Below are 26,284 nucleotides of genomic sequence, written 5' to 3' on the forward strand. Positions count from 1 at the left end.
CAAGTTCGATACAAGTTCGATATTTCGGGCGACATAGCTGCAAGCAATTTATTCGTGGAAAACCCATTAGATTTAGGTATAAAATTTGGAGCCTAAATACTACAGACGGCTATTTGGTAAATTTTGATGTTTATCAAGGTAAAAGTCCCAAATCTAATGCGGACTACGATTTATCGTTTGGCAAAGCTGCAAGCCCTTTGGTAGTAATGTTAGATGAATTGCCGCCAGAAAAAAAGGATTTGCGATATGAACTTTATATGGATAATTTGTTTTCAAACCCAGCGCTTTACTCATATTTGCAATTTCGTGGTTATTCTGCAACTGGAACAATTCGTGAAAACCGAATGCCCCCTCACGAATAAATAAATGTTTGTCAAAAAAGACCATGGATATTTCGAAACAGCCATAAAGAAATCCGATGGCCATTTGTACGTGAGATGGATGGATAATTCAGTGGTAACTATGATGTCTACTTCGCATGGAGCTCAAGAAATTGGACAAGTTAAAAGGTGCTCACAACAACAAAAGAAAAATATAATGGTTACACGACCAAAAGTTATTGCGAAATATAATGCCCACATGGGAGGAACTGATCAGATGGACCAGAACCTTGGCTGCTATCGCATCGGTATTCGAGGTAAGAAATGGTATTGGCCGTTGCTAACCTGGATTTTCGATGTTGCTCTTCAAAACTCCTGGATACTATACAATCGATCTCGAAAACAAAAGGTTTCACAGTTAGAGTATAAAAGAGAGTTGGCGACCGTAAACTTGAAAAAATTTCAAGTTTTGCCGACAGGATCTGGGCGACGAGCCTCTGCATTGGAATCTTCAGATTCGCGAGTTTCGGATAATATCCGGTTTGATCGTTTTGACCATTTAGTTCAACAAACAACACAAAACAAACGAAGACGATGTGCGCTCAAAACATGCAACTCCACAGTAAGAACCATGTGTTCAAAATGTGATGTAGCTCTATGTATTTTTTGCTTTGCACCTTATCATTCCCGTTAACTTAAAACTCTTTACTTATTTTATATTACTTAGTATAACGTTCTATAATAAAATTTTAATATTTTCTAATTAAAAAGATTGTTTCAATTTTAGGTAGTGTAAAGTCCTAGCGTTGCCATATGGTAACGGCTAATATCTCAAAATGTAAGTAGCATAAAAAAAATAATTCCGGCGCTAATGGGTTAAAATATTTTTTTAATGTCCAGTCACTTAGATAGACCTTTAAGTTATATGGCATAACTTAAATGCACCTGAAGTCCACTTTCATATATTTATCGAACGCTTCAGAGAACAAAACTTTAATTAAAAATTCCAACATCAAGAGGAATTATCAGGAGGGGGTGAGGATTGCCCAGTGTACAATGGGCTACTTTCCTTATCAGATAAGTTAAATAATAAATGAAGTCCAGGCAAGGGTGTATAAAGGTGGAAAATTTCACGTTTATTGAAGCGAATTTTTCTCCCTTTATTATCGTCTACTTTTCTTCAGTCGAATTAGGCGCGATCCAGACTTGCGACAAAAGCGGCTTTGAGAATTTTTAACTTAAGTAGAGTAGGACAAATGAGCTTTCAAACTTATTTTTCCACTAAAAGTTCAATACCTTAAAAAGTACCGAAGACACAAATAAGAAATCGATAGTGTTGTAATAAGGAAAGAGTGCTTTATAAAGGTTGTTTAGAATGTAAAGCGAATCAGTCAAAAGTTTCCAAGTAATTCAGCTTCAAAAGTCAGGATTAATAATTGTTAAATATCTCACAAACTAGTAAAGAGACAAATATTGAATTAACGGTTTAGCATTAAGAGAAGGATGCTCTATAAACCCTATATATAATCGTTGATTGAATATTCAATCAACGATATAATGTTTAAAGTGTAAAGCGATCAAGATAAGAGAATATATATTATAAATTGAAATAATTTTCAAGTAATCTGGCTTAAAACTCTAATTAAAATTAAATAACGAATCCGAGGGAGTGTTTCATGTGTGTCTTTGTTAGTTGTCAGATAAAGTTGGCCGGACAGAACGGGATTCAGGCAAATCCTTTCACTAAGGAAAAGCTCCTCCAGCTTTAAATTCGTTGTCTCTGTTAACGCAAATAGGATGAAATTGTGATGGAATTAGGTCTACTGTTTCCCTCTATTGTGTGAGATAACAATACATATTTTCCAGAAATTGGTAACTGGAAATGACACATGTCAGAAGGAGAGCCTGAAAACCGCCTGGACAATAGAGGAACTTATTTTCAGTCCCAGGTAGGCAACAAATGCAACTGCTCAATTAATTAAAACGTATATTAATTTATTAACAAATTTACAACTAAAACAACCCTTAAGGCCGTTAAGAGCCCCAAGTTTTCTTAATAACATCTGAAATCTTCTCGGCGATCATCACAGTGGGGGCGTTTAAGTTTCCAGAGGTATGATAGGGAATCACCCCGGCATCCACAACCCTTAAGTTCTCCCACCCGTGGATTTTCAGTTCCGGAGTAACCACTGAGTATCTCGGATCAGTTCCCATCCTTGTCGTACCTATAGGGTGAGACCCCTGGAAAAAAACTCGGTTGGACAAAGACGGATGGTTTATGGAAACTTACCGGTCCAGCCATATCTACCAAAGTACAAAACCACCATTCGGTGGTTAATTTGTGATATTCCTTATCGCAATGGGGCAGTCTCGGGACGTTCAGTGTGGCATTCCATGACCTAAAGACTTCGGAATCGAGTAGTTGGATCACCTCCTGGATCCCGCTGTTGTAAGCGAAGAAGTCATAAGGGGTAGTCAAATAATTGGGGTTGATGTTTGGAAAATCCCTTGGATCGCTCGACTTCAGGGTGACCTCGCCCACAGACTTTGGATGCAATAAGAGCATTATGGCGCATATTTGAGTGAAGGGGTCGTGGGTATGGAGGGCGTCAGTATGCTCGTCCGGAGGCCTAAAAAATTGTAATATCTCAACAACTGCTGAAGATAAAAAGGTGATAGTGATAGTTTTGTAATGAGGGAAGAATGCCCTATCATTGTTTCTTAAGATGTCAAGCGATTCGGGCAGAACTGTGTGAGTTATCCAGCTCCAAATCTAGACAACCGCTTAAGTTGATCATCACTGAAAGTGAAATATGTCAAAAATATGGCACCGATAGTTTTGTATTGAGAAAAAAATGTCCACTAAATATTTCTCAATGCACAAAACGATCCCGACATAACTTTCCTCTAAGTTATCTAGCTTCCAAGTCCAAGAGAAACATGACAGTTGAAGATACTTTTTTCAATTGATTCTTCCAGGCAGCTGAACTGGTTTTTAGGACATCTTGCCTATTCCAGGATTTTTCAAGCTATTTAATGAACCTAGAAAATATTTAAAAAGAAAACTCTATTGCCAGGAAAAATTACGAAATTTAACTCAAATGCCTGCCAAGGACCATGAATGAAGTGTTTTTTTTAAACACTTTCAGGCAGTTGAAGTCATTATTTGTGTATCCCTGGCTTGACAAATTGATGCCATTTTTCCAGAAAACTTGGATAAAATTCCCGAAAAACCTTAAAGAAATCTAGACTGTCTGGAGAAAAACAGGAAGGAAAAATAATTACAATCAAAATTTAAATCACAAGCCTGGAAGATACAATCTAGCAGACAAAAATAGGGATTTTTTAATTTCTTCCAGGCAGTTGGCAAGACATTTCTGTCATATCTAGAGAGCCCAGAAAAATTAAAATAAGTTCTTATATGCCTTAAGACAGACAAATCCTTTAAGTATCTGGAAAAATACGTCTCGAATATGAGGAAAAATTAGGAAAATAACGTGAAATACCCGGAAACTATTTCACGAGCATAAATTAAATTTTTTTATTCCTATCTGCAGGCAACTGAAGTAATTTTTGGGTTATTCCAGACATTACAAGTCTATGCCTCTATTCCAGTAACATATACAATAATTTTCCAGACTATCCTAAGCATCTAGAATATTTAATAAACGCATTCATTTTTATTCCTTCTTCCAAGAATTATTTTTTTGTATTTTCCTGGCATACCAAATATATGTCCTGTCTTCAGAAATTTAAAGGAATTTTCCAGAGAGCCTGACAAATTTTTTAAAAAATGCTGACTCTCCATAGACAGAAGAAATCCTTGATTTTCTTTGATTTATTCAGAGAGCCTGGAAAAATTAATATATTTTTTTTATGTTTATAGATATCTGTCTAAAATCCTATGAATGTGTAGAAAATTACGAAAATAAACTGGAAAAAGCCTAAAATGTCTAAAAATTTGCCTATTGCTTCGTCCAGACAGATGCAGTTATTTTTTAGATATTCCAGGCATTCAAAATCTACCTCTTTATTCCAGAAACTTGAAAGAATTTTCCAGACTGCCTATAGATAAAAAAAAATACTTTAATTTTCTTTCAGGCTATCCAGAGAGTCTGGAAAAAATTCAAGTAAATTCTTATATAGACAGATCCTGTGAATGCCTGGAAAAATAATACTCGACTTTCGGGAAAAAAGTCAGTAAAATAAGCTGAAATGCCTGGTAAATGTAATTAATTCAATGCTTTAATATTTCTTCCAGGCAGTTGAACTCATTTCCAGGCAATACAGAAATCCTGGAAAAATGTATTTAATAAAATTAGAATGTTTATAAATGATTATCTAAATTTTATGAATGCCTGGAAAACTTGAGCAAAAACTGAAAAATTACCTGAAATGTTCGAAAAATGCAATTAAGTCAATTTTTTCTTTCTTAATTCAATTTTTTTTTTGGGAGATTCAAGGCTATGCCTCTATTCTAGGAATATATCATAATTTTCCAAACTATCCAAAAAATCTGGAATATTTAATAAACTCATTCATTTTTGTTCCTTTTTCCAAACAAATGAGGTAATTTCCAGGCTATTCAGAAGTTTGGAAAAATGCAAGTAAGTTCTTATATGCCTTTAGACAGACAGATTCTGTGAATGCCGGGAAAAAAATACTCGACTTTCGAGAAAAAAATCAGTAAAATAACCTGAAATGCCTGGTAAATGTTATTAACTCGATGCTTTAATATTTTTTCCAAGCTGTTGGACTCATTTTCAGTCTATTTAGACTGTCCCAAAAATCTGGAATATTTAATAAACTCATTCATTTTTGTTCCTTTTTCCAGGCAAATGAGATAATTTCCAGGCTATTCAGAGAGTCTGGAAAAATGCCTATTTATATAGACCGATAAAATTCTTTGAAAGCCTGGAAAAAAGCGTGACTACTAAAAAAGCAGGGCAATTGAATATGCCAGGTATTCCAAATCTATGCCTCTATTCTAGGAATATAATGTGCAAGCCATGGCACCGGCCTCGAAAATCCAATAAATCCATTCATTTTTATTCGTTCTTTCAGGCAAATGAAGTAATTTTCAGACTATCCAGAGGATCTCAAACATTTGAAATAAATTTTTATATGCCTATAGACAGTGAATTTCCCTTGAAAGGCTGGAAAAGAACCGCCGCGACTATCTGGAAAAATATCTTTAAATGAAAATTGAGGTCAAATAAATTGAAGTAATTTTTTTGTGTTTTCCTCGCATTCCATATTTGTCTTTCTATGCCAGAAATTTAAAGGTATTTTCCAGACAAACTCGATAAATAAAAAAAAACCCAGACTGTCGATAGACCGAAGGAATCCTTGGTTTTTGATATCTCTTCCAGACCCGTTGACGTTATTTCCAGTATACCCAGAGAGCGTGGAAAAATTAATATATTTTTTTATATATTTATAGATATCTGACAAAAATCCTATGAATGTCTGGAAAACTAATAAAAAATACCAGAAAATGTAAAATCTTCAAAATATGAATTAGGGTCAAATAAGCAATGTGCTCCTGTAAGACCGTGACGCCAACTAACAGTCATACTTTGAAACTCTTTTCTCCCGGGACAATTAATTAGATTCAAAATATCTTACGCATCCATAAATCCATTGATACTCCCGAATGCCAAACTGAACTCCACCATAGGCACCCCCTCCTCCTCGTCGAAACTGACGAAGCCCACAGTCTGGATTCGGCCGCCCTCGGTGAAGGTCCTCAGTCCCTTTTTCCACCTCTCCAGACTTTGCAGCAGGGAGTTATTGTAAAACGTCTGATTTGTACTGAAAGCGTCAACAATTGCACAAGATTTTAACAAATAAATTTTGTCTTAATAGTACCTAAAGCAGACCCCTGTATAAAACATATGGTCAGACAAGTACTTGCCGACAGGTAAATCTTCAAAAACCTCAATGTTATGCTTGTCCAGCTCTTCTTTGGGGCCAATTCCAGATAGCATGAGCAGCTGGGGTGAGTTTATGGTCCCGCCGGAAACGATCACTTCTTTGTTGGCCTTCGCCATGTACCTTTGGCCCTTCTTATAGAATTCCACCCCTTGGGCCATTTTTTGATCTGGATCCAGTAAGATTTTCGTCACTAGGGCCTCTATGGTCACGTTCAGGTTGGTGCGGTTGATCACCGGCTGGATATACGCGTAGTTGCCGCTCGTTCTTCGGTTAAAATCCAGATAGAATTGGCATCTGCCAATACCGTCTTGGCTCGCACCGTTATAGTCTATGACCGATTTGTTGATGTATTTTGCTGCCTCTAGTAGTTTGGTGGTCTGGAAAAAAAATATATAAAATTTAATCATTTTCTTCTTTATCTTCTCCTCCTCCTCATTCTCGTTTTTCTACTCGTTTGCAACCTAATGTTAAATACAAAAGCCATGTTAGCCCCTAAGCTTAGGCTAGTGTTGCGCTTAGAACCATTCAAAGTACCATTCAGACATACACAAAAGTAAAATTATGTTTAAAGCATTTGATATTATTTGACACTTTTAGGATATTTGGGACATGATTGTAGTAGAATGGACCCAAAAATTCGAATTCAACCGAATTCGTAAGATGGGTTTTTGAGTATTAATTTGTTTTTATGTTGTTGTTTGTGACAAACCTTGTGACATATTTTGTGAGAAGGATTTTTGTATTCACCAATTTATTAAACTAATAAATTGGTGTTTATATTTTAGTAATTTTTAATTCAAGAGGTGCTAAATCTGGTGATTCCGCCGGCCATTCCAATGGACCTCTTCAGTCTGTGTCAGAGTGTGTTCATCTAAATGCATATAGAGAAAATGTCACTTACATTTTGTCACACTCTTCCGAGTTTATTTTCCGAATATAATTTTTACATAAAAAAATATATATTTTTTATTTCTGAAGGAAGATGAAAGTAATTCAACACTTTACAGTGAATATTTATATATTTTTTTCTTTATTTAAAAAAATCACTTACATACACTACTTCAAAGGTAACAAAAAATACAACTTTGCAATATTTCGGGCTCCTAAAGCTCGGTTTTGTTTAACACACGTAGCTAAGCTATGAGGAGCCACATTTTCGTTTTTCCTAAATTTCGCAGGTTTTTTTCTAGACTGAAAACACCTTTGGCCGTTGAAATTAATTTTTCTTCTGACTACACTAGTTGGCTGTACAGAAATTTTTATGCCTCTTCTTTTTGTATGGACCAATTCTCTTTTTAAAGAAGAAAAAGGTCTAAATACTGTGTACAGTCCACTTAATAGAGACATTGAACTATTTATATTTTTTTTGTATTTTTGGATGCAGGCTTCAACTCCGCGTTGAAAATGTTCAGGGCATCTTGAAGGTCCTTTATTACTTTGTTGTCTAGATCAAAAAGCCAATGTGGGGTGCGGTATAGTGGAAGGAAGAGTTTTAGGACATTTTTGATGATACTCGCACTGGTCAGAGGTATTTGGACTTTCTTCAAAATGAACTTATCCCCGCTCTGATAACTTTGTATCCGAATTTGGAAGAACCCGATATGGACCAACGTGATCTTTTTTTTATCAAGATGAAGCTCCGCCACACTATGCTTTACTCGTTCGCAATTATCTAGATGAAGTTTTTCCAAATAGTTTGATAGGTAGACGAGGTTTCATTGAATGGCCACCTAGATCGCCAGATTTAACTCTCCTCGATTATTTTTTATAGGGATACTTAAAAAGTAAAGTGTATGACACTCAGTGAGTTTAGAAGATTTAAAAGAACAAATACGCCAAGAAATTAGAAATATTACTTCAGATATCATTGACAACGTTCAAAGAGAATTTTTAAATCGCCTTGATTATTGTCAGGTTGTTAACGGTGCTCAATTCGAACATTTAATTTAGATAGATTTCTTTAATTTTACATTTTATCATCATTTTTTGTTCAAAATTGCTCATGTAACCACTATTTATTTGTGCCATATCCTTTGTAGAAAAATGCGTTCTTTCTGATTCTGCATTAAGAAATGGTGATTTCCATTTAAAAAACATACTGATGACGTCATATCTTTTTTTGAACCATCCTGTATATTTAATTTCCACGTAGAAAAACCCTAAACCCAAAATTAAAATCAACTGGTTCAAGCATTTTTTTCAGATTTAATTTTTTAAGAATTTCATTTTTATTGAATTTATCGGCTACTTTACGGATGCACTATTATTGTATATAAATCTTAGTTAATCCACCTATGTGTATAGAAATATTTTTCTTATTTGTTTATAAACTTTATATATTTCAAATTCCACACACTGAAGCATTATAATAAAGAAGAAAATTAATACTCAGTAATGCCTGTATATTTATAATTATTATGACAACATCATCACTAATTTTGGTTTGAAAAGGTCTAATAAAGTATACTTACAAGTCCTCCTTCGCTATCAGGGGGTATTCCAACGGCCTGCACCCCATCGAACCCGTGGTACTCCTTATCGATCACGTGATCGAACTGGGCCCTCTCGGACTTCTTAAAGTACGGCAGACAATCCTTGTAGGACCATCCGGAGTTTCCCAGGGACTCCCACTTGTCATAATCGCGGGCGTTGCCTCTCACGTACATTCCGGTGTTTATCACGGAACTGCCGCCCAACGCTTTACCCCTCGGGTAACTGCACTGTTGCTTCGGCATATCTGAAGAATAAATTCTCGATAAATGATAGAAAATGTGGATGTTCCCGTGACGTACTGTAGCAGGAGTTGCTCTGGGTGGTGGTGGTGTAGCCCCAGTTCCATTTGGAGGTGGTCAAGAACGTGGAGAGTCCGAGGATGGTGAGGAAGTCTGCGCCCTCGTCTCCTGCTTCGAGGAGTAAGACGGTGAATGATCCTTCGGTGAGGCGGTTCGCTAGAACAGACCCGGCGGCACCCGCCCCGACTACTATGAAGTCGTAGGAGCCGTAATCTGGGGGGGAAAATCATTGTTAGATGTTGAAAAAAGTGGATTTTTGAGAAGACCAATGGTAGGACCGAAAAAACTGACTTAACCAGTGGCGGCTTGGCCCCTTAGGACGACAGCCATGGCACTAGTTGTAAAATTTATTGATCATTATATTTTAAAACTCTCATTATTTTTGAAAATTGTTTTAATTTCTGTAAAACTATAATACCCAACCAAACAACTGAAAAATCAATGCATTATTGCCATAAGGTAAGGTGGGGTAAGTGCGACCAAGAATTTTAATAGTGCCTCTTTACATCTTCATATTTTTTTTAAATATATACATTGCCGAATTAATTTTTGTTTGCGAACTTCTTCAGGAGTTTCCTATAAAGATATAGTATTAAAAATATAAAGGCTTTTACAAATTTTGGAAATATAAATATATTTTTAATTGCAGGTGATTGCTCTTTCCCAACCAGAGGGGGAAAGTGCAATCGGACAAAAAATAAGAAGTTAAATCGTATTATAAAAAAAAACGGGAAAGAGCATCATATTTCTAGTAAGCTTAAAAAATCGGAATAAATTATATTTTTGATATATCTTTAATATAAAATGCGTACCATCAGAAAAAAGGAAACAATATTTTTAAATTTAAGCATATTTTTTATTTAAACCAAAGGAATGTAACAAATAAGTGGAAATTTGAGAAAAAGTACAAAAAAACCAAATCCATATCGCAATTTTGTTAAGTAAAAAACGTAAAATGGAGAAAAAGTGTAAAGCCCCCGTCTGACCACCGGTCTATTTAAACTTTCAAAACTTCATACTTATACACCACTGATTTGTCTTCTACGTCTGGGAAAATAAAAGTATTTTTGGGATATTTTTCCCTACAGCAACTTTCATAAATGAACAGTCATACATTTTAAATGGCTCAATTATTTCGGTCACTAAGCCAACGTATATTTTCTCACAACTTCGAGATTTGAATACCACTTTTATGTATGTTCCTACAGCTAGATCTTTAGGCTGATCCTTATCTGATGGATTTTTTAATTCGCTCAAAGGTATGTTTTCTGAGCCATCAGATTCTTCAGTAATTTCCTGTACATCACAAAATCTTGAGAGGCTTACTCTGGAACTATTTGATTCCAAATCTATGTCATCCTCGGTGTCAATATATGTTGGCTCTTCGTAATCTGAAGATTCTGAACTTGAACTTATCTTCCTGTTTTTTTTTAGGTTTCCATTTGTTCATTTCACTAGTGCTTGGAACATCGTTTTGCCCGATAATGACTTTCGTAGTTTTGCTTTCAAGAATTGTGTGTGCCACTGTAGCAGTTAAAGCTCCAGCACCTGCTGAATTTTTTTTTCGCGGTCTAATCGCTTGGGGATTTTCCGATTTATTCAGTCGTATTGTATCCGATAAAATATTTTTAAAATATGGGTCACTTTGCTCCGGTGTCTTTTCGGTTATAATGTCTGTAGGTTTATCTGATAGTGATGGCTTATTATTGTTTTGATGCTGAAATTGTTAGTATTTTAACCATATATCACGATCATACGTGTCAGGGGTTATAACATTCCTATTAAATGGTAAAATTCCTCCTTTTCAAAATCCGCTTTTAATAATGTTTGTTTCCAAATTGGCCCAAATCTTTACAAAGAGAAGTGCAAACTCCCGTTTTGAAACGCGCCTTCCTGGATTCTTTCGTTGCCAAACACACAAACTTTCATCCCAAAATACTTTAACTGATTTAAAAACAGAAAGGTCTAGGGGTTACAACAAATGACTTGTATGGGCTGGTAATTTAAAAATTTCAATATTTTGAGTTTTTGCAAACTGTACAACTTCTTCGGTAATATGGGTGGCATGTCCGTTGTATATCAGCAGTACAGGTGTCTCTTCAGTGAATGTGGTAACCAAATTATTCTTTAAAAAGTTAATAAAGATTTCGCAGTTTATCCAGCCATTTTTACCAGCAGCATGTTGGGGCATTTATTATCCGTACTTTCAGGAATCCAATTGAACCATAAGTTTAAGCCCTTAAAAATTACTAAAGGTGGTGCCTTTTCATCGGTTTGCTTTTTTCGAACATATTCAACCGACTGCGGTTTTCTTATTGCTAGATGATGACGTCGTCTAAAAAGAATAAACCAGTCTTTGCCAGAACGTCCGTTTTTAAAGGGTGTTTTAATTTGACTCCGATTCACATACTGTTGAATGACGTCCAAAAGCTCCTTTCGTGAAAGACCAAAACCACCTTTTTCTAAAGTTTTTAGATACTCGACTAGCAATTCTTCACGCTGTACAACACCCTCCAGTTTGGCTTTTTTTGGCACGACGACCAGACAGATAGCACTGTAAAGTACTGTATGGAATAGAGTATCTTTTTGAGGCAGCTCTTAAACTTAATAGGTTGGAGTTTATGCTCTGAATCGCAGCTGCAATAGCTTCTTTTGTATAACCTGTTCCTCGTTGTGTCTTTCTTTTATAGCTTCTAACCATCTAAAACCAAAAAACACCCATCGGGAAAGTGCAATCTAATGATTGCCCTTTCCCTACAATATGTGGTTGCACTTGCCCCACGGTCGATTTTCGACGAGGCAAGTGCAATTTTGTAAACAAACAAAAAATAATTGGCGATACTTATTTAAAACAATACAATTCATAAATAATACCCTTATACCCTATTATTTCACCTAAAATAAAATACTTACCTTCAGTTTTTCGGCAAAAGCCAGCAAATTAAAAATACACGTGCTTCGCGTTAATGCAGTCTCTCGCGCTTAGCTTGAAACCAAGACGTATAAACAATAGATGCATTATTGTAAGGATTCGGTCTTTATTATGAGCTTTTAGGTTCAGGTTAGGAATCAGATGGCGCTGGTTTTACTGGTTGAAATATACTAGCTTTGTGTGTGGCTTGCGTGGTTGCATTTTCCCGCTTTTTGCACTTACCTTGTACTTTATACAAGGTGCGTCAGCAAGGCGTACGGCTAAAATAGCGCCTTAACTATACCGAGTGGAAAAAAACTTATGTGACATGGTTAAAAGGTTGACAAAAATCTACAAATTGAATCCATTATTTTTCTAAGGGACCACATAAAAAAACGAAACAAAAGTAATCATTATTATTCAATTAATCAAATATTAATCAAGTTAATCATCACTCTGTATTAGCAAGTTGTGTCCACCAAATCCTCGACAAAAGGTGTAATAGTGAATTGGCTCAGACAATAAAATTAATTTTGACGAATCAAAAAGAAAATTTGAGCTTTACGATTTAATATGTACGACCACTAAAAATGATAAAATAGACAACTTGGTGTAAGAACATGGACATATTCCACTAAGAACACCACCCCACATGTGCGAATTAAACCCTATAGAATTAGCGTGGGCCGAAGTAAAGCGTTATTTAAGAAATTATAATACTGGTGATTTAACAGCTATAACAAATTATTAGATTTATTATATGAGGGTATTGAGTCTGTCAGTTCCAATCATTGTTAACAATTCCAACATGTTAGGGAAAAGGCGGGCAAGATGGGGTAGGCGGGCAAAACGAGGTGCCGAGATTATTTTTAGTACAGCCAGCTTCATCTATCCGAAAGTTCGTACAGCTTAGTTTAAGACCATGCCCGATCGATGGCAAAAAGCGCTGTCACTTCAGAAGCTGCGTGAATATCGGTCAGTCGAGCGGTGTTTGTTTTAGAGGTGCAGGTATATTTTCGTCAATAATTTAATAAAAGGTAAGTGAACCATAATTGTAATTTATATTTAATTGGTATTCTTTATGGAAAAGTATACACATTTAGGCATATTTCTGTGTAAAAATGATTAGTAATTTTTTAATCGAACATGGAAAAAATATACCTAACCTCAAAATGTGCATTTGGGCAAAACGGGGTACTACCCCATTTTATCCGCCCAATATAAAACAATAATAATAATTATTATTTTCAGATGGTGGTGTTTAAGTACAACCGCCATTCTGACCGACACGAATGGTCCACGGACAGTATGCAGAATGCTGTAATAGCAGTATTAAATGGCAAAATGCGGTACTATAGAGCATCTACCAGTTTTAATGTGCCTCAATCTACATTAGAGCGCCACGTTAAAAAAGCTAGGGGAAATCCCGGTTATGTTGTTACTAAATCTTTGGGACGATTTAAGGCAATATTCACTCCTGAACAGGAACAAGACCTTGCAAATTATTTAACGCACATGGAAAAAAGATTGATTGGATTAACGATGACTGAATGGAGGCGTTTAGCATTTCAATTAGCTGAGCTCAATAAACTTAATCATCCGTTTAATAAAGAACTTGCCATGGCTGGGAATGATTGGATGCAGAGTTTTTTGCGTCCAGAACTTTCAATCAGAACACCAGAAGCAACATCTGGAGCTCGACCAATGGGGTTTAATAAAGTGGCTGTAGGTAATTTTTTTAACTTACTTATCGAAACTGTAGATAAATATCAACTGACAGCCGATAAAATCTATAATGGGGACGAAACCGGAGTGTCAGTTAATCCAAAGGGAATATCTAAAATTATTGCCACTAAAGGGGAAAGACAAGTCGGAGCCTTGAGGTCAGGGGAGAGGGGTGAGACCGTCACTGTTGAAATATGCTTTTCGGCTTCAGAAGCATACATGCCTCCCATGTTTATATATGGTAGAAAAAAAATGCAACAAGCTTTCATGGATGAAATTGTTCCTGGCGGTTGGGTAGAGCTAAATGATAGTGGGTGGATGGATAAAAATTTATTCTTTATTTGGTTCAAAAAATTTGTTGAATTTGCCAAGCCCTCAAAAGACCGACCAATTCTGCTTCTTTTGGATGGACATTCATCCCACACAAAAAAACTGGAAGTTATTAATTACGCCAGGGACCATGGAGTTATTTTGATCTGCTACCCTCCCCATTGCACCCATCAGCTACAAGCTCTAGATGTAGCTTTAATGAAACCAATAAGAAGTAGGCAAATGGCTTAGAGGTCTAATCCTGGTCTCGTAGTTACCTTACAACAAATAACTAAATTATTTTGTGTAGCTTACGTCAGAGCAGCTACTCCGCTTACTGCCATGAATGGATTTTTAAAAACTAGAGTTTGGCCAGTTAATAGGAATGTTTTCACTTATGCAGACTTTTTGCCTTCCGAAACAACAAATACTGAACAAAATGTAAACTTACCACCTAAAAACAATAATAGTGAAACTATGAATGAAACACAACTATCGGAAATTAATTTAGTTAAAGAAAAAACTCCAGAACCAATTGATATTTCCGAACCAGGTACATCAAAAGATTCAGACGTAAGCTTTAAGATTGTTAGTCCTGAGGGTATAATTCCAATCCCTAAAACAAAACAAACTGAAAAAAGAGTTTCTCATAAAAGAGGAAAGACTGCTATTTTATCGTCTTCGCCTTACAAAAACGAGCTAGAGGAAGCTGAGCAAAAAAAGAATAAAAATTCTAAAGGGAACACTCTTGTGAAGAAAAACCTTGCACCATCACCAAAAAAGAAAAAAATTACTAAAGCCTCCACCATTCTGAAAAATAATGACTCAAGTAACAGTGAAGTTAGTGATGCGGAGTGCCTCTACTGTAGAGATTTTTACTCTTCGTCAACGGAAGGATGGATAGCATGCTCAATGTGTCACCACTGGGCCCATAACTCATGCGCAGGATTTGAAGACGAAGATGACGAAGCCGTTTTAATTTGTGAGTTATGCAAGTAATAGACGGAGAGCTGGCTACATAGATAGTGCCCGCATCAGGTACATGGCTAATTTATATTAAAAATAATAGTATTAGTGTAGACGAATATAAAAATGAATGTCTGCCATTGCAAAACTGGGGCGCAAAGGGGGGATACGCAGTGAAAGGGGTGAATTTTGGGTGGGAAAAAATTCATAAGGTACAGCGATTCTATGTACGGGAAAAGTTTTGTTATATATTTGAGAAAGTGTAAAAAAATTGGCAGACATTTTGCGAGGGGCTAACTCGCCGGCAGACTGCGCTAAAGATTGCAAAAATTAATTAAAAAAAAAATCATAAGGTACATGAATTCCAATTATTGTATTTTAAAGTTTAAACATTCCAAAAGTCATTTACAAAATGGCAGACAAAAAAATGAGGGCTAAAGCCGCGGCAGACGAGGTTAAAAAGTGCGCTGCACATCAACATTTTCAGTCACATTCGCAATCGGAATCTGATTCGGACGTGATATCTCCTTCGCTATCGATATATTCTTCTTCATTTGATTCACTTTCTGCATTAAGGTCTTCATCGCCTGTAACAAAGTACAAAGTAAAATAATTTTTCGGCATTTAATAAAATAGAAAAGTTATATGTTCTGTGGATAAATATATTACCTTCGGTTGTTCCAGTATCAATAATATCTTGTATTGTACTAGGCAGCTGTGGTCCGTCGAACCATTTAAATGTATAATTTCCCTCTACTAATATCCATCCGCAAGTTTCTGGTCGTAAATATGATGGAATTTTCTTATGAGCATTTTTCCATATTGTAGCAATATATTTGGTCCTCAATAAATGCTGCGTTAATTCAGCCTGGGTAGGAGGTAAAGTGGATGAGTCAAAATTCTGCAATTTTTTTTTCTGGAAAGGTTCCTCCAAATCATTGACCTTATAGGCTTTTAAAAATAAGGCGAATCGCGCATCATTTACGAAGCTCAACAACGGAAAGTTATACAAATTACAGATGAACTTTTCAAGAATCGGGAAAACAGCGGTTTCATCACAGTCTTCATGTCCAATTTGGCCGAATGCTTTTTGTAAGTCTTCATTTTTCTTTAAGATCTGTAAAGGACGTTGCTTTCCCTTACGAAATAATGCGGGATTAAAATCGCAGCCAGTTAGAGCATGAAATCCTGGCAGAGATTGACACATTCTCTCTCCTAACTTTTCATGCAACGCCGATACGTCAATTATTCGTTGCTTATTCCAAACCCCTGTTTGAATATAAACTTTGCTATTGTGTTGTACGTGAATCATATTAGCCAACATAATAATTAAGATATCCGTATCTGAGCATTTTATTAGAATGTTCGCTGTTGACTCGATATTGCACGCATGATATACTATTTTTGAATCCGCTTCTTCATGCAAATCGAGAGTATACTTATCATTTTTTGAAAATAATATGCGTTCATTCACAGCTTCATATTGATAACAGTTATCAAAATTGAGTAGCACTTTTTTATTGTGAAAGAATGGAATTAATTCGTGATTTTGCCAATTGACGATTAAAAATTTCACGAGTGCTTCTTTGAAAAAGCTATTTCGGAGTTCTTTATTGAATCTGATGGTCTTGATTGTTCAGGTCCAGAAATCACGTACATACGATTACCAGAGGAACCGCTTCGCTGAGATCTTTCGTAATCTTTGATAGATGGTGACCAATATCTATCAAAAATTACATGAATTTCACGGGCTGCATTGTTAGTCACCATTTGAAGTATTTTTTTGGAGATGCTTCCGAATGTTTTTGGTAAATCCTAGATACAATGTATGAGAAAGAATCCGTCTATTAAACAAATGTCAGTGTAGCTTGGGGCTGTACTTTGAACATCTTTTTCCAATGACTTCAACAAAACAGATTTATCTGTTTTATAAATCGATCCATCCAAGTGACACATACACATTGGAACAGGTGTTAGAGGATAAGTCAAATTTTTTTCAACATTAGTATTGTCATTTATTGAAATGGCTAACATTCGGCCGAACAAGTCACGCTCCAGTCGTACTTCTTGAACTTTATTATTTATCGAGACAAATCTTTTCTGGGTTGAAGTAGCAAAATTCAGTATTTTATTTTGTTATATGTTGGCACTTTTTTAATTTGTCTTCTTCGAAAATTATTATTTTTTCACTGATCATGCTACAGTTAAAAACGCACTTCTTCCCACTCGTAGCCATGATGTAAACGAAATCAAAAATTTTGAAATATAACGTCTACTCTCTTCTACGTTTTGGAATATACTAAACTCTCAGTGGCCTTGTGCGGCATCACTTTGTACTGCGTCGCTTGCTCTATTATACACGAAAACATCTGCTTCCCCCCATCAACATTTATATTATATTCCGCTCCCAAATATACCTATATAAATCTGGGACCTTATACCTGCGACAAGTAATTTGGTTACTTTCGCTTTCAAAATTTTGTGAGCATTTACCTTCACTTTTCACAAGTGAAGAAACCAAATACTGACTAATAATAATTAATCGTTTAAAATAAATTGATATACTTATAAACAACCATAATATTAACGTTAAAAAAATCAAATTGTTTTTAAAATTTCCTAAAAATAAAAGTTATAAAATAATAAGTTTCATTGATATATTTCATAAATATCGATAATAATTCTTCTGCACTTAAATATCAAGAATGTGACTAAAAATGTTGATGTGCAGCGCACTTTTTGTCCTCGTCTGCCGCGGCCTTAGCCCTCATTTTTTTATCTGCCATTTTGTAAATGACTTTTGGAATGTTTGAACTTTAAAATACAATAATTGAAATTCATGTACCTTATGATTTTTTTTTAAATTAATTTTTGCAATCTTTAGCTCAGTCTGCCGGCGAGTTAGCCCCTCACAAAATGTCTGCCAATTTTTTTACACTTTCTCAAATATATAACAAAACTTTTCCCGTACATAGAATCCCTGTACCTTATGAATTTTTTCCCACCCAAAATTCACCACTTTCACTGCGTATCCCCCCTTTGCGCCCCAGTTTTGCAATGGCAGACATTCATTTTTATATTCGTCTACACTAATACTATTATTTTTAATATAAATTAGCCATGTACCTGATGCGGGCACTTTCATGTAGCCAGCTCTTAGACTATAAGGTCCAATCCCATTTTGCCCGACCGTGCGAGCAAAATATCGTAATAAGCATTGTTTTGCTCAAATTACAAAAAACGTGTATATTTTTTATTTTATTTTAAGCTCTTACAACTTAGGCATGATATGTAAAAATTATTTTAAAGTTTCTGTGTCAATTAATACTAAAGTTATCTTTATTTGGAGACAAACTATCTCATTTTGCCCGCCTTTCCCCTATAGATATAGAGAGTAGGTATTGGAAAACTGATCAGATAATGGAAGACATCCCTGAAAAATTAATTATAAAAGAGGATGATGATCAAAGTGATGCTAGCTCTGATGAGTTAGACAATTCGGAAGAAGAAAACATTGATCCGGATTCTAACTAAGAAACAATGCCAATTTTTTTGTGTTTATTGTTTTTTGTTTATTAGTTACATATATATTATTTATTATGTATAAAGTCTTTTAAGTTAGATTGTAGTGTTTAATTTGAATCAAGCTGAACTTAATTTTTTAGATAGAACATCGATATCTAATTTCCACTTCAAAGAGCTGTCAACAATAAGTCCCAAATATTTCACAGATTCAACAACGTCCAAGCTGGTGTTGCTAAGTACAAAGGGTTGGATAGTACCTTTATAAGACAAGACGTTAGTTTTTGAGATGTTTAAGGAGAGAAGATTCGAATCGCACCACGATTTAATGTTGATAAGGTCTTTAGCAATAGTTGCATGAAGTGCCGCAACATCCGGATTGCTCCATGTAAAGCTAGTATCATCGGCAAAGAGACAGATTTTGCCGCTAATGTTAAGATGGGCCATATCATAAATAAATAGCAGAAACAGAATTGGGTCCAGAACTGAACCTTGAGGTACCGCACATTCTAATGGTCAGCTAGAAGACACGGTCGTATTAGCCTTTACAAGCTAACTTTTGTAGCTAAGATAGGACTTAAACCATTCGAGAGGCGTTTCTCTGAACCCATAGTGCTGTAATTTGTTGATCAAGATAGTATGGTTTACACAATCAAAAGCCTTGGAGAAATCACAGAAAATAGTTGCTGTTGAATGATGATTGTTTATACAGGAGTGAACACTGTTAAAAAGTGCATTTTTACTCAAGAGGCCAAATTGATGGGGAGTATGGGGAGTAAGACCATCTGTACCAGATGATAATATGTTTCTTATTTCGTTTATTGTACTTTGAAACTATGTTATTAGTACAAGGATAAAAAAGAAACTCCATATAAGTTTTCATTAGAGAGATATGAAAGTGGATCATGAGAAGGTGTGTTCCTTGCAGACACACGTAAGCCTTTAGTGGACCAGGGTTTATGATGCTTAATTTTGATGGGTCTATCAGGAAAGGACTTATTCGCAATACTTGACAAGGTCTTTACAAATCTAGAAAACTCACCAACGATATCATCAGAGATAAGACCCCAGTCAGCTGTTTGGCATAGATTCTTGAACTTCAAAAATTTTTTTTTACAAAAAATACGGCCTGATTTACGATAATTATTATTGCTTAAAGTATCAATAGTAAATCTGACCAAAACAGCTTCATGTCAGAAAAACCGGAATTGAGAACAGTACAATCAACGAAGTTCAGAGTAAAAGCGATGACACGATATAGTCAATGGTGCTGGAACTAGTTTTAGTTATTCTGGTTGGTGAATTTACATGCATTGAAAAACCCATTGAATCGGAAATAGACTGAAGAGATTCTTGAGCAACACACACACTGGAGTAGTCAATATTAAGGTCGCCGCACAAAATTAATTTACTTTTTAGAGGCATGGATTCTAGCAAGCTTAGAAGTTTTAGACAGAAAGTCTGTACATCAACGTCAAGTTAGTATAGAGGTCATATAACTTATGGTGAACGATGGAAAATTCAAAAACTTTTTCAGATAATAAGTTATCAAACTTAGTTACTGGTGAAAAATCGGTGATTGTAGACATTATCATAGTACCTTCATGGGATAAATTACTTCTGTTAAATCTTGCTATTGTAGTGTAATTTTTAATAAAGACAGGTTCATCTATGTTTAATCAATGTTCAGTTATAGCAACAATTTCTGGAAAATTTAGCTCTTCCAATAAAAGAAATAGATCATTTGTTTTGTGTCTTAAGGAATGAATATCAAGTAGAAATACACTAAGCTTGCTATTGTTCGATTTATCAGAGGGTGCTCGATCCTCTTTTCACGTTACTTTATCTAAAAATTTTTATTTCTAGATGGGGAACCGCTAGAAAAATAGTTAGCATGACTTTCTCTAACTTTTTGAAGCCGTAAAAGTCTTTCAGATGAAAAAATGGATCTAAAAGCAGAGAGGTCTTCTTCAATTTCATCCGAGCCAATACCATAGACGTCGTGGAAGCGGTTATAAAGACGTCGCAGGGAATCAAAGTCAGTAGGTAGTCCCTCAGATGCCAGCATTAATTTGACACTGGTGTTGGTGTGCCCTTCAAAACATACATTCGAGGGTTGATCATGGAGGTATGCCAGATAGAGCCTCACGGTTTTTAAGATAGATGGGTCTCTCAGTCTAGCCAGCAAGTAACGTCCATTATCAGCATCCGAACTCAATCATCGGGTCCATTTGTAACTCATCATCATCCTTGGCCTTCTCCACAAACTTGATGGTGACATGCTCCCGTCCTAGTGACTTGCTTGCAGCTATCGCCTCTTTATCGGAGCCAATCGGCTGAACAACCAACGGCGACAATGATGGACCATCAATTACAGTACCAGCTGGCTCATTTTGAACACCAATTTTAAAACTGGAGTCTGAATTGTTCTTATTCTTCGGCAATGGAAAACATCGGATAAAGTCAGCAGTTCCAAGTTTTTTTTTGATGGAGTGAGCAAGTTGATTTACTGTGTATTGGGATGGAATGTTGGATACCACTACATAATGCCATTGCTTTCTAGCAATGATTTTATGAGGTGTAGGAGATTTTGATTGTGAAGAAGTAGAAACCTCCGTGATCTTGTCGGTCTGGGTGGAAATGGACTTTTTTTTTAATTATAGGCGGGATGTTTCTCTTTTAATAATTTTATTATTGCTGTGGAAAACCATGGATCATCTTCGTTTTAGGGTTTTTGGAACATGCTTATTAAGAAAAAACTACATATTCTAATAAAACGAGTTCTCCAAACACATTTAAGTCACTCAATTTCGAGAAAGCTATCATATAAAAGTCTAAAAGCAGCCCTTTAAAAATTATAGTCAACTTTACAAACTACTTTTTGCTGTTCCAAACGTTGCCTTTTACATTTAAAAAAACACCCAAAATTACCAAAACAACCGTTGGCATCGACGACATTTTCAAGAAAATTTCGAAAAACAACTTAATTATAAACATACCAACCCACTTTTTATATGTTTACTATTGCTATCTTAAGCCATTAGTACCTGAAAGATATATGTATATAATTGGTGACGATAGAGACGCCAGAAAAACAACGTTTTATAACACACTTAGGAGCATATCAGCTGTGACCATAACCTATGTTAATTTATCAGCCAATCCATTAAAAACCCTTTTAAGTTGTTTTTTTTTACGTCACATACAGAGTGAACCATACAGGAAAATTGTCCACCCTGTATATAGTCATAAATTAATTTGAGGCGGATAAACGTCTCATTTTAAGCATATCCATAACGTTATGGCTTAATTTGCATTTTGTAGCGGACATGTATTCAGACAAGGATAAATGATACCGGAAGTAAAATCCGGCTGTGTACGCTACTTTATTACGTATAAAGGTCAATAAATTGTACGTGGATGAGATATGAATGTATTTTAATATTTCAATTTTATTTAAATTTAAATAGGGGTAATAATTAGGGGGTTTTGAGTGTCACAGTTGGCGGTATTAAAAGTCTCATTTAATACGAGACAATATAATATAATTATAGACGAGTATAGTAGAGACGACATAATTTTAGACGAGTACCAACACGATGCGAATGTATCGAAATACACGAGTCGAAATACCCTCAAAAATGTATATAAGTTTTTTCTATATGCTAAAACGTATATTGTTTTAGGATACCTGTATATTAATAATTAAGTACAAGATAGTTAATAGTAGTCTTACAACCTACAACATCTATAGATGGTAAGAAATTGTGTATATGATTCCAAGATCAACTCTCTCCGATTTAATGAAGTTGGAGATTGCCACCAAGGATCCCAGCTGGATTACTTCGGTGACTTGCATTTGTTTCTTATCTGACTGTTGAAATAGGAATGAAAAATTAGCGGAAAACGAGTATTATGGCAATAGGAAAATTTGGATTTTTAACTTTTTTGGATTTTGAGTTTTAGTGAAAACCATTGACCGCATCAAACATCTGACTTCGCCGTTGAGCTAGGGAGGAAAAATTAGCTAAAAATGAGTACCAAGACGATGAAAATATTTTGATTTTTTAAAAAGTTTTTTGAAGAAATTTGCTTATTTCTTACCAACTATATCAACATATGAGTCATTTTGGACCTTAAAAAACTCATCGTTATTAGTAGGTGAATAATGTCCCCGATAAGTATCTAGATAATCCCCGATTTCCTCCACAAATTCGTTCCAAACTTTCCCTTTTACATGAACAACACCTAAAATTACCAACACAACCGTTGGCATCAACAACATTTTTCAAGAAAATTTCAAATAACAACTTAATTAAAAACATACCTGCCCACTTTTTATAGGTTCAATTTTGTTATCTTAAGCAATTAATAAAGGAAAGATATAGGCATATTATAATTAGCGACGATAGACAGGCTTTTAAGAAATGCCGGAAAAACAAGTTTTATGACACACTTAGAAGCATATCACCTGAAACCATAACCTATTTTCATTTATCACCCAATCCATTAACAACCCCCTTTAAGTTGTTTTTTACGTCACTTACATGGTGAGCCATAAAGGTCATACTATACAGTCATAAATGAATTTGTTAATAATAAGTTTTTTATGGTATTAAAAATCTAATTTACTAGAGTAACATCAGACGCTCAAACCTGTATAGACCATATTTTTATTAAAAACAAGTTAAGGACTATCAGAATTACCTATTAAAGATTATTTACAGAAAAGATTATCTATATTCAACAAATCAACTATACAATGAAAGCATTTTAAGTGTTAGTCTATATTTTTTAAGCAATTAGATTTATTGTTTTATACCCTACCAGGAATAATTATAATAATATGTTGATTGTTCAATAAACCGTTTTCCCAAAAAAAACTTTTGTTTGCTAATTTTCTTTTAAAAATAAACACAACGGAGGCGCGTTATTCTTTCCCGTTAAGTTATGGGAAACCTTTTAGCGTAATGAACAGCCGTTACCTTAAACGAATGTTCAATTATTGTGTATTTACTTGAGTGCTTGCAGTTTCCTTTACCTGCGCCCCCACTTCTGCCTCCCCAACCCCCTTGGATGTGAGAATGGATCGGGCACGGGTGGAATTTTAAATAGGGCGCAGCGGTAGGATAAGTGTTTTATTGAGTATGTATCCAGTGCTAAATAGACCCGAGTCAGAATTGTACGGTTATTCTTGTTAATTGATTTGTTAATAAAGACGTTAATTTTTGAGGAACTTCAAATATGATGCTCACTCGTTTTCAGCCAATTTTTCCTGCCTAATTCAATAAATTTTTGATAAAATTAAAAAAATCAAAAAAAAATATATAAAAATTCTTTATTTAACATCATAGCTGCATATAAGTACAAAAAGAATTATTTGCAGTATTATAATAAAAATGAAAATGTTTAAATATACGCAGTATACATAGTATGCAAAGCAAGGAGAACCATAGCTTAAACTACATAATTAAAATATATAAATAAAAGCGGGTACAAATGAAGTATTTTGAACTAGGCAAAAATAAAAGAAACTTACCTTTACTTAATAAAAGTTAAAAAGTTAAAGAAATAAAAAGAACTATAATATTACATTGGAAAATATCTCAAAAAGGCCAACGAATATCTAATTACCAAAACAAATTATGCAATTGTCGCAACAACACAGGTTAAGGTGGCTAATAGATACGTCTTAATAAAGTGTCAAAGACAAAAATATAGATTACCTATATTTAACGTTTGAACATTTTAGAAGATCTAAATACCACAACAAATTAAACTTAATAAGTCACTATTTCATAAATTATTTTAAGGACACCAGTATAATTATATATATTATTATACCGCTGTCCTACCTAAATATTAATATCTACTCTAATATTATATATTGGGGTATGACTTTCTTAAAGACTATTCAAAAACTTCTTTTTTGAAGTATATAAATATTCGACCAGGTAGGAAAGCCAATGATCCTACAGTCACGGATGTTCGTGCTTTACATTACAAATTAGATGGAACAATTCAATACAAATTGCTATTTGATGATGAATGGAAAACACTACCCTTAAGGCCTAAGGAAATATCCGAAGTAATACTTACTTATCCACAGTTTAACAAATCCAACATTCCAATAAAAAAATTAAAATATAAACATTTACAGGAACTTAAAAATGTGATACCGGATGACTGTCACAGTTTTTATGATACTCAAGAGGTTTTCAAGAAGACTAATTATTCAAATGTAAAGCACTAATTATTTTTAATTAATATTTGTTTAATTAGGCCTAATTTAAAATGAAAACTTAAGGTTTGTATCCATATTTTATTTAAATCCTCCTATCTTCAATAAAAGCTATGCCAATAACTCCTATGTTACAAAAACACCTTAAAAACGCATTTTTTCCTACAAATTACATAAAAATCGTTTCACTTAAAGTAAATAAATTCCTAATCAATAATGTTCTAATTACTTTGCACTTAAAAATTATTAAATTAATTTTTTAAACGGTTTTTTTCCTCCTGTGAAATTCTGGTTTTTGCATATAGGAGGTATTGGTACTAAACAGTCGATATATCTTAAGTGTGGTCAATACAGGGTGTTTCCGAACTATAGGATCAAACTTCTAGGGGTTGTTCAGTGCAACAGTAGAATCCATTTAAGTATAGACGATTCCGATGTTTTCTTGGAAAAATTGCATAAAGATTTTCTTCGTCCCAAACATGGCTATTCCTACTATCAAAAATACCGTCTCTTGTGAAAGAGGCTTCATCGGTCCACAAAACATATCGTAAAAAATTTGGTTGTGCAATGATGTGAACCAGAAGCCATCGACAAAATTGAACTCTAGGATGATAATCGGCTGCAGTCATACCTTGAACTTTCTGGAACTGGTAAGGATGGAGTTGTTGCTCGTGTAGTACCCGCCAGACAGAAGCGTTACTCGTATTCATTTTCTTAGCGACGTCACGTGTGCTATTTGATGGTTCATTGGCAAATTGCTGAAGCACCTCATCTTCAAATTCAACCGTTCTTACGGTTCGAGCAACACCAGTATCATGCATCTTGGTCTTAAACATGCCTGTCTCAGCGAGCCGCCAATAAACCGCAATAAACTTTTTGTATCCAGGATGCTGTCGTTCAGGATAACGTTCATGATACAACCGCGATGCTGCCCATGTATTGCAGTTTGTTGCTCCGTATGCCAAATGCATATCCGTCAATTCTTGATTGGTAAAGTTTTCCATTAGCAATAAATGTTTAAAAATTGTAAGCTATAAATTTTTTAAACATGACATTGAGAATTGATATTGATAAGCGTTGATTTTAAACAATTGTTGTTATGGTATCATGTACAAAAGGTAAAAATAAATGCAGCAGATCCTATTTAGGTAATTAATGTTTTTTATAAATTTTAACGCGTCTTAGGGCCGTAGTGGTGTAGTGACGCATTTCCGGACATGGGTTCCTATACTCAAATGGATTCTTCTGTTGCACTGAACAACCCTTAGAAGTTTGATCCCATAGTTCTGAAACACCCTGTATATGATCTTATTAAATATCGTCTCAATAATCAGTAATAAATATGCATTGACCATCTTTAGATATCTAACTGATCTTAACAATTTGGTCTATTTAACTTTCGGATTTCACGCATTTGTGTTAAAAAGAAAGGATAAAAAATTCGCAGTTTTTGGTCATAAATCCGATCATTAGTAAATAGATCAACAAGGAAATAACGCATTAAGAGTTATTCGTTTTATAAAGATTAACGAATTGAATCGATTTAATACGCCTTTACCAG

The 26,284-nt window shown here is 34.8% G+C and overlaps 2 protein-coding genes across 2 annotated transcripts in view; one reads left to right on the forward strand and one right to left on the reverse strand.

The window, feature by feature from the left end:
* The window catches only part of LOC126747023 (uncharacterized), a 312,317-nt gene that overhangs the window by 250,296 nt on the left and 35,737 nt on the right, over positions 1-26,284 (forward strand). The window lies entirely within an intron of this gene.
* Positions 2,295-22,777, reverse strand: LOC126747012 (glucose dehydrogenase [FAD, quinone]-like). Its single transcript, XM_050455485.1, has 7 exons — positions 22,587-22,777; positions 9,050-9,262; positions 8,729-8,994; positions 6,192-6,634; positions 5,949-6,134; positions 2,611-2,950; positions 2,295-2,561 (listed from the first exon to the last, which is right to left on the reverse strand). Exons 1-7 carry the CDS (start codon positions 22,765-22,767, stop codon positions 2,355-2,357), a joined length of 1,836 nt encoding a protein of 611 aa, XP_050311442.1. The 5' UTR covers positions 22,768-22,777; the 3' UTR covers positions 2,295-2,354.

Source organism: Anthonomus grandis, chromosome 18 (assembly GCF_022605725.1).
Source record: "Anthonomus grandis grandis chromosome 18, icAntGran1.3, whole genome shotgun sequence".
In the NCBI taxonomy this organism is placed as follows: domain Eukaryota; kingdom Metazoa; phylum Arthropoda; class Insecta; order Coleoptera; family Curculionidae; genus Anthonomus; species Anthonomus grandis.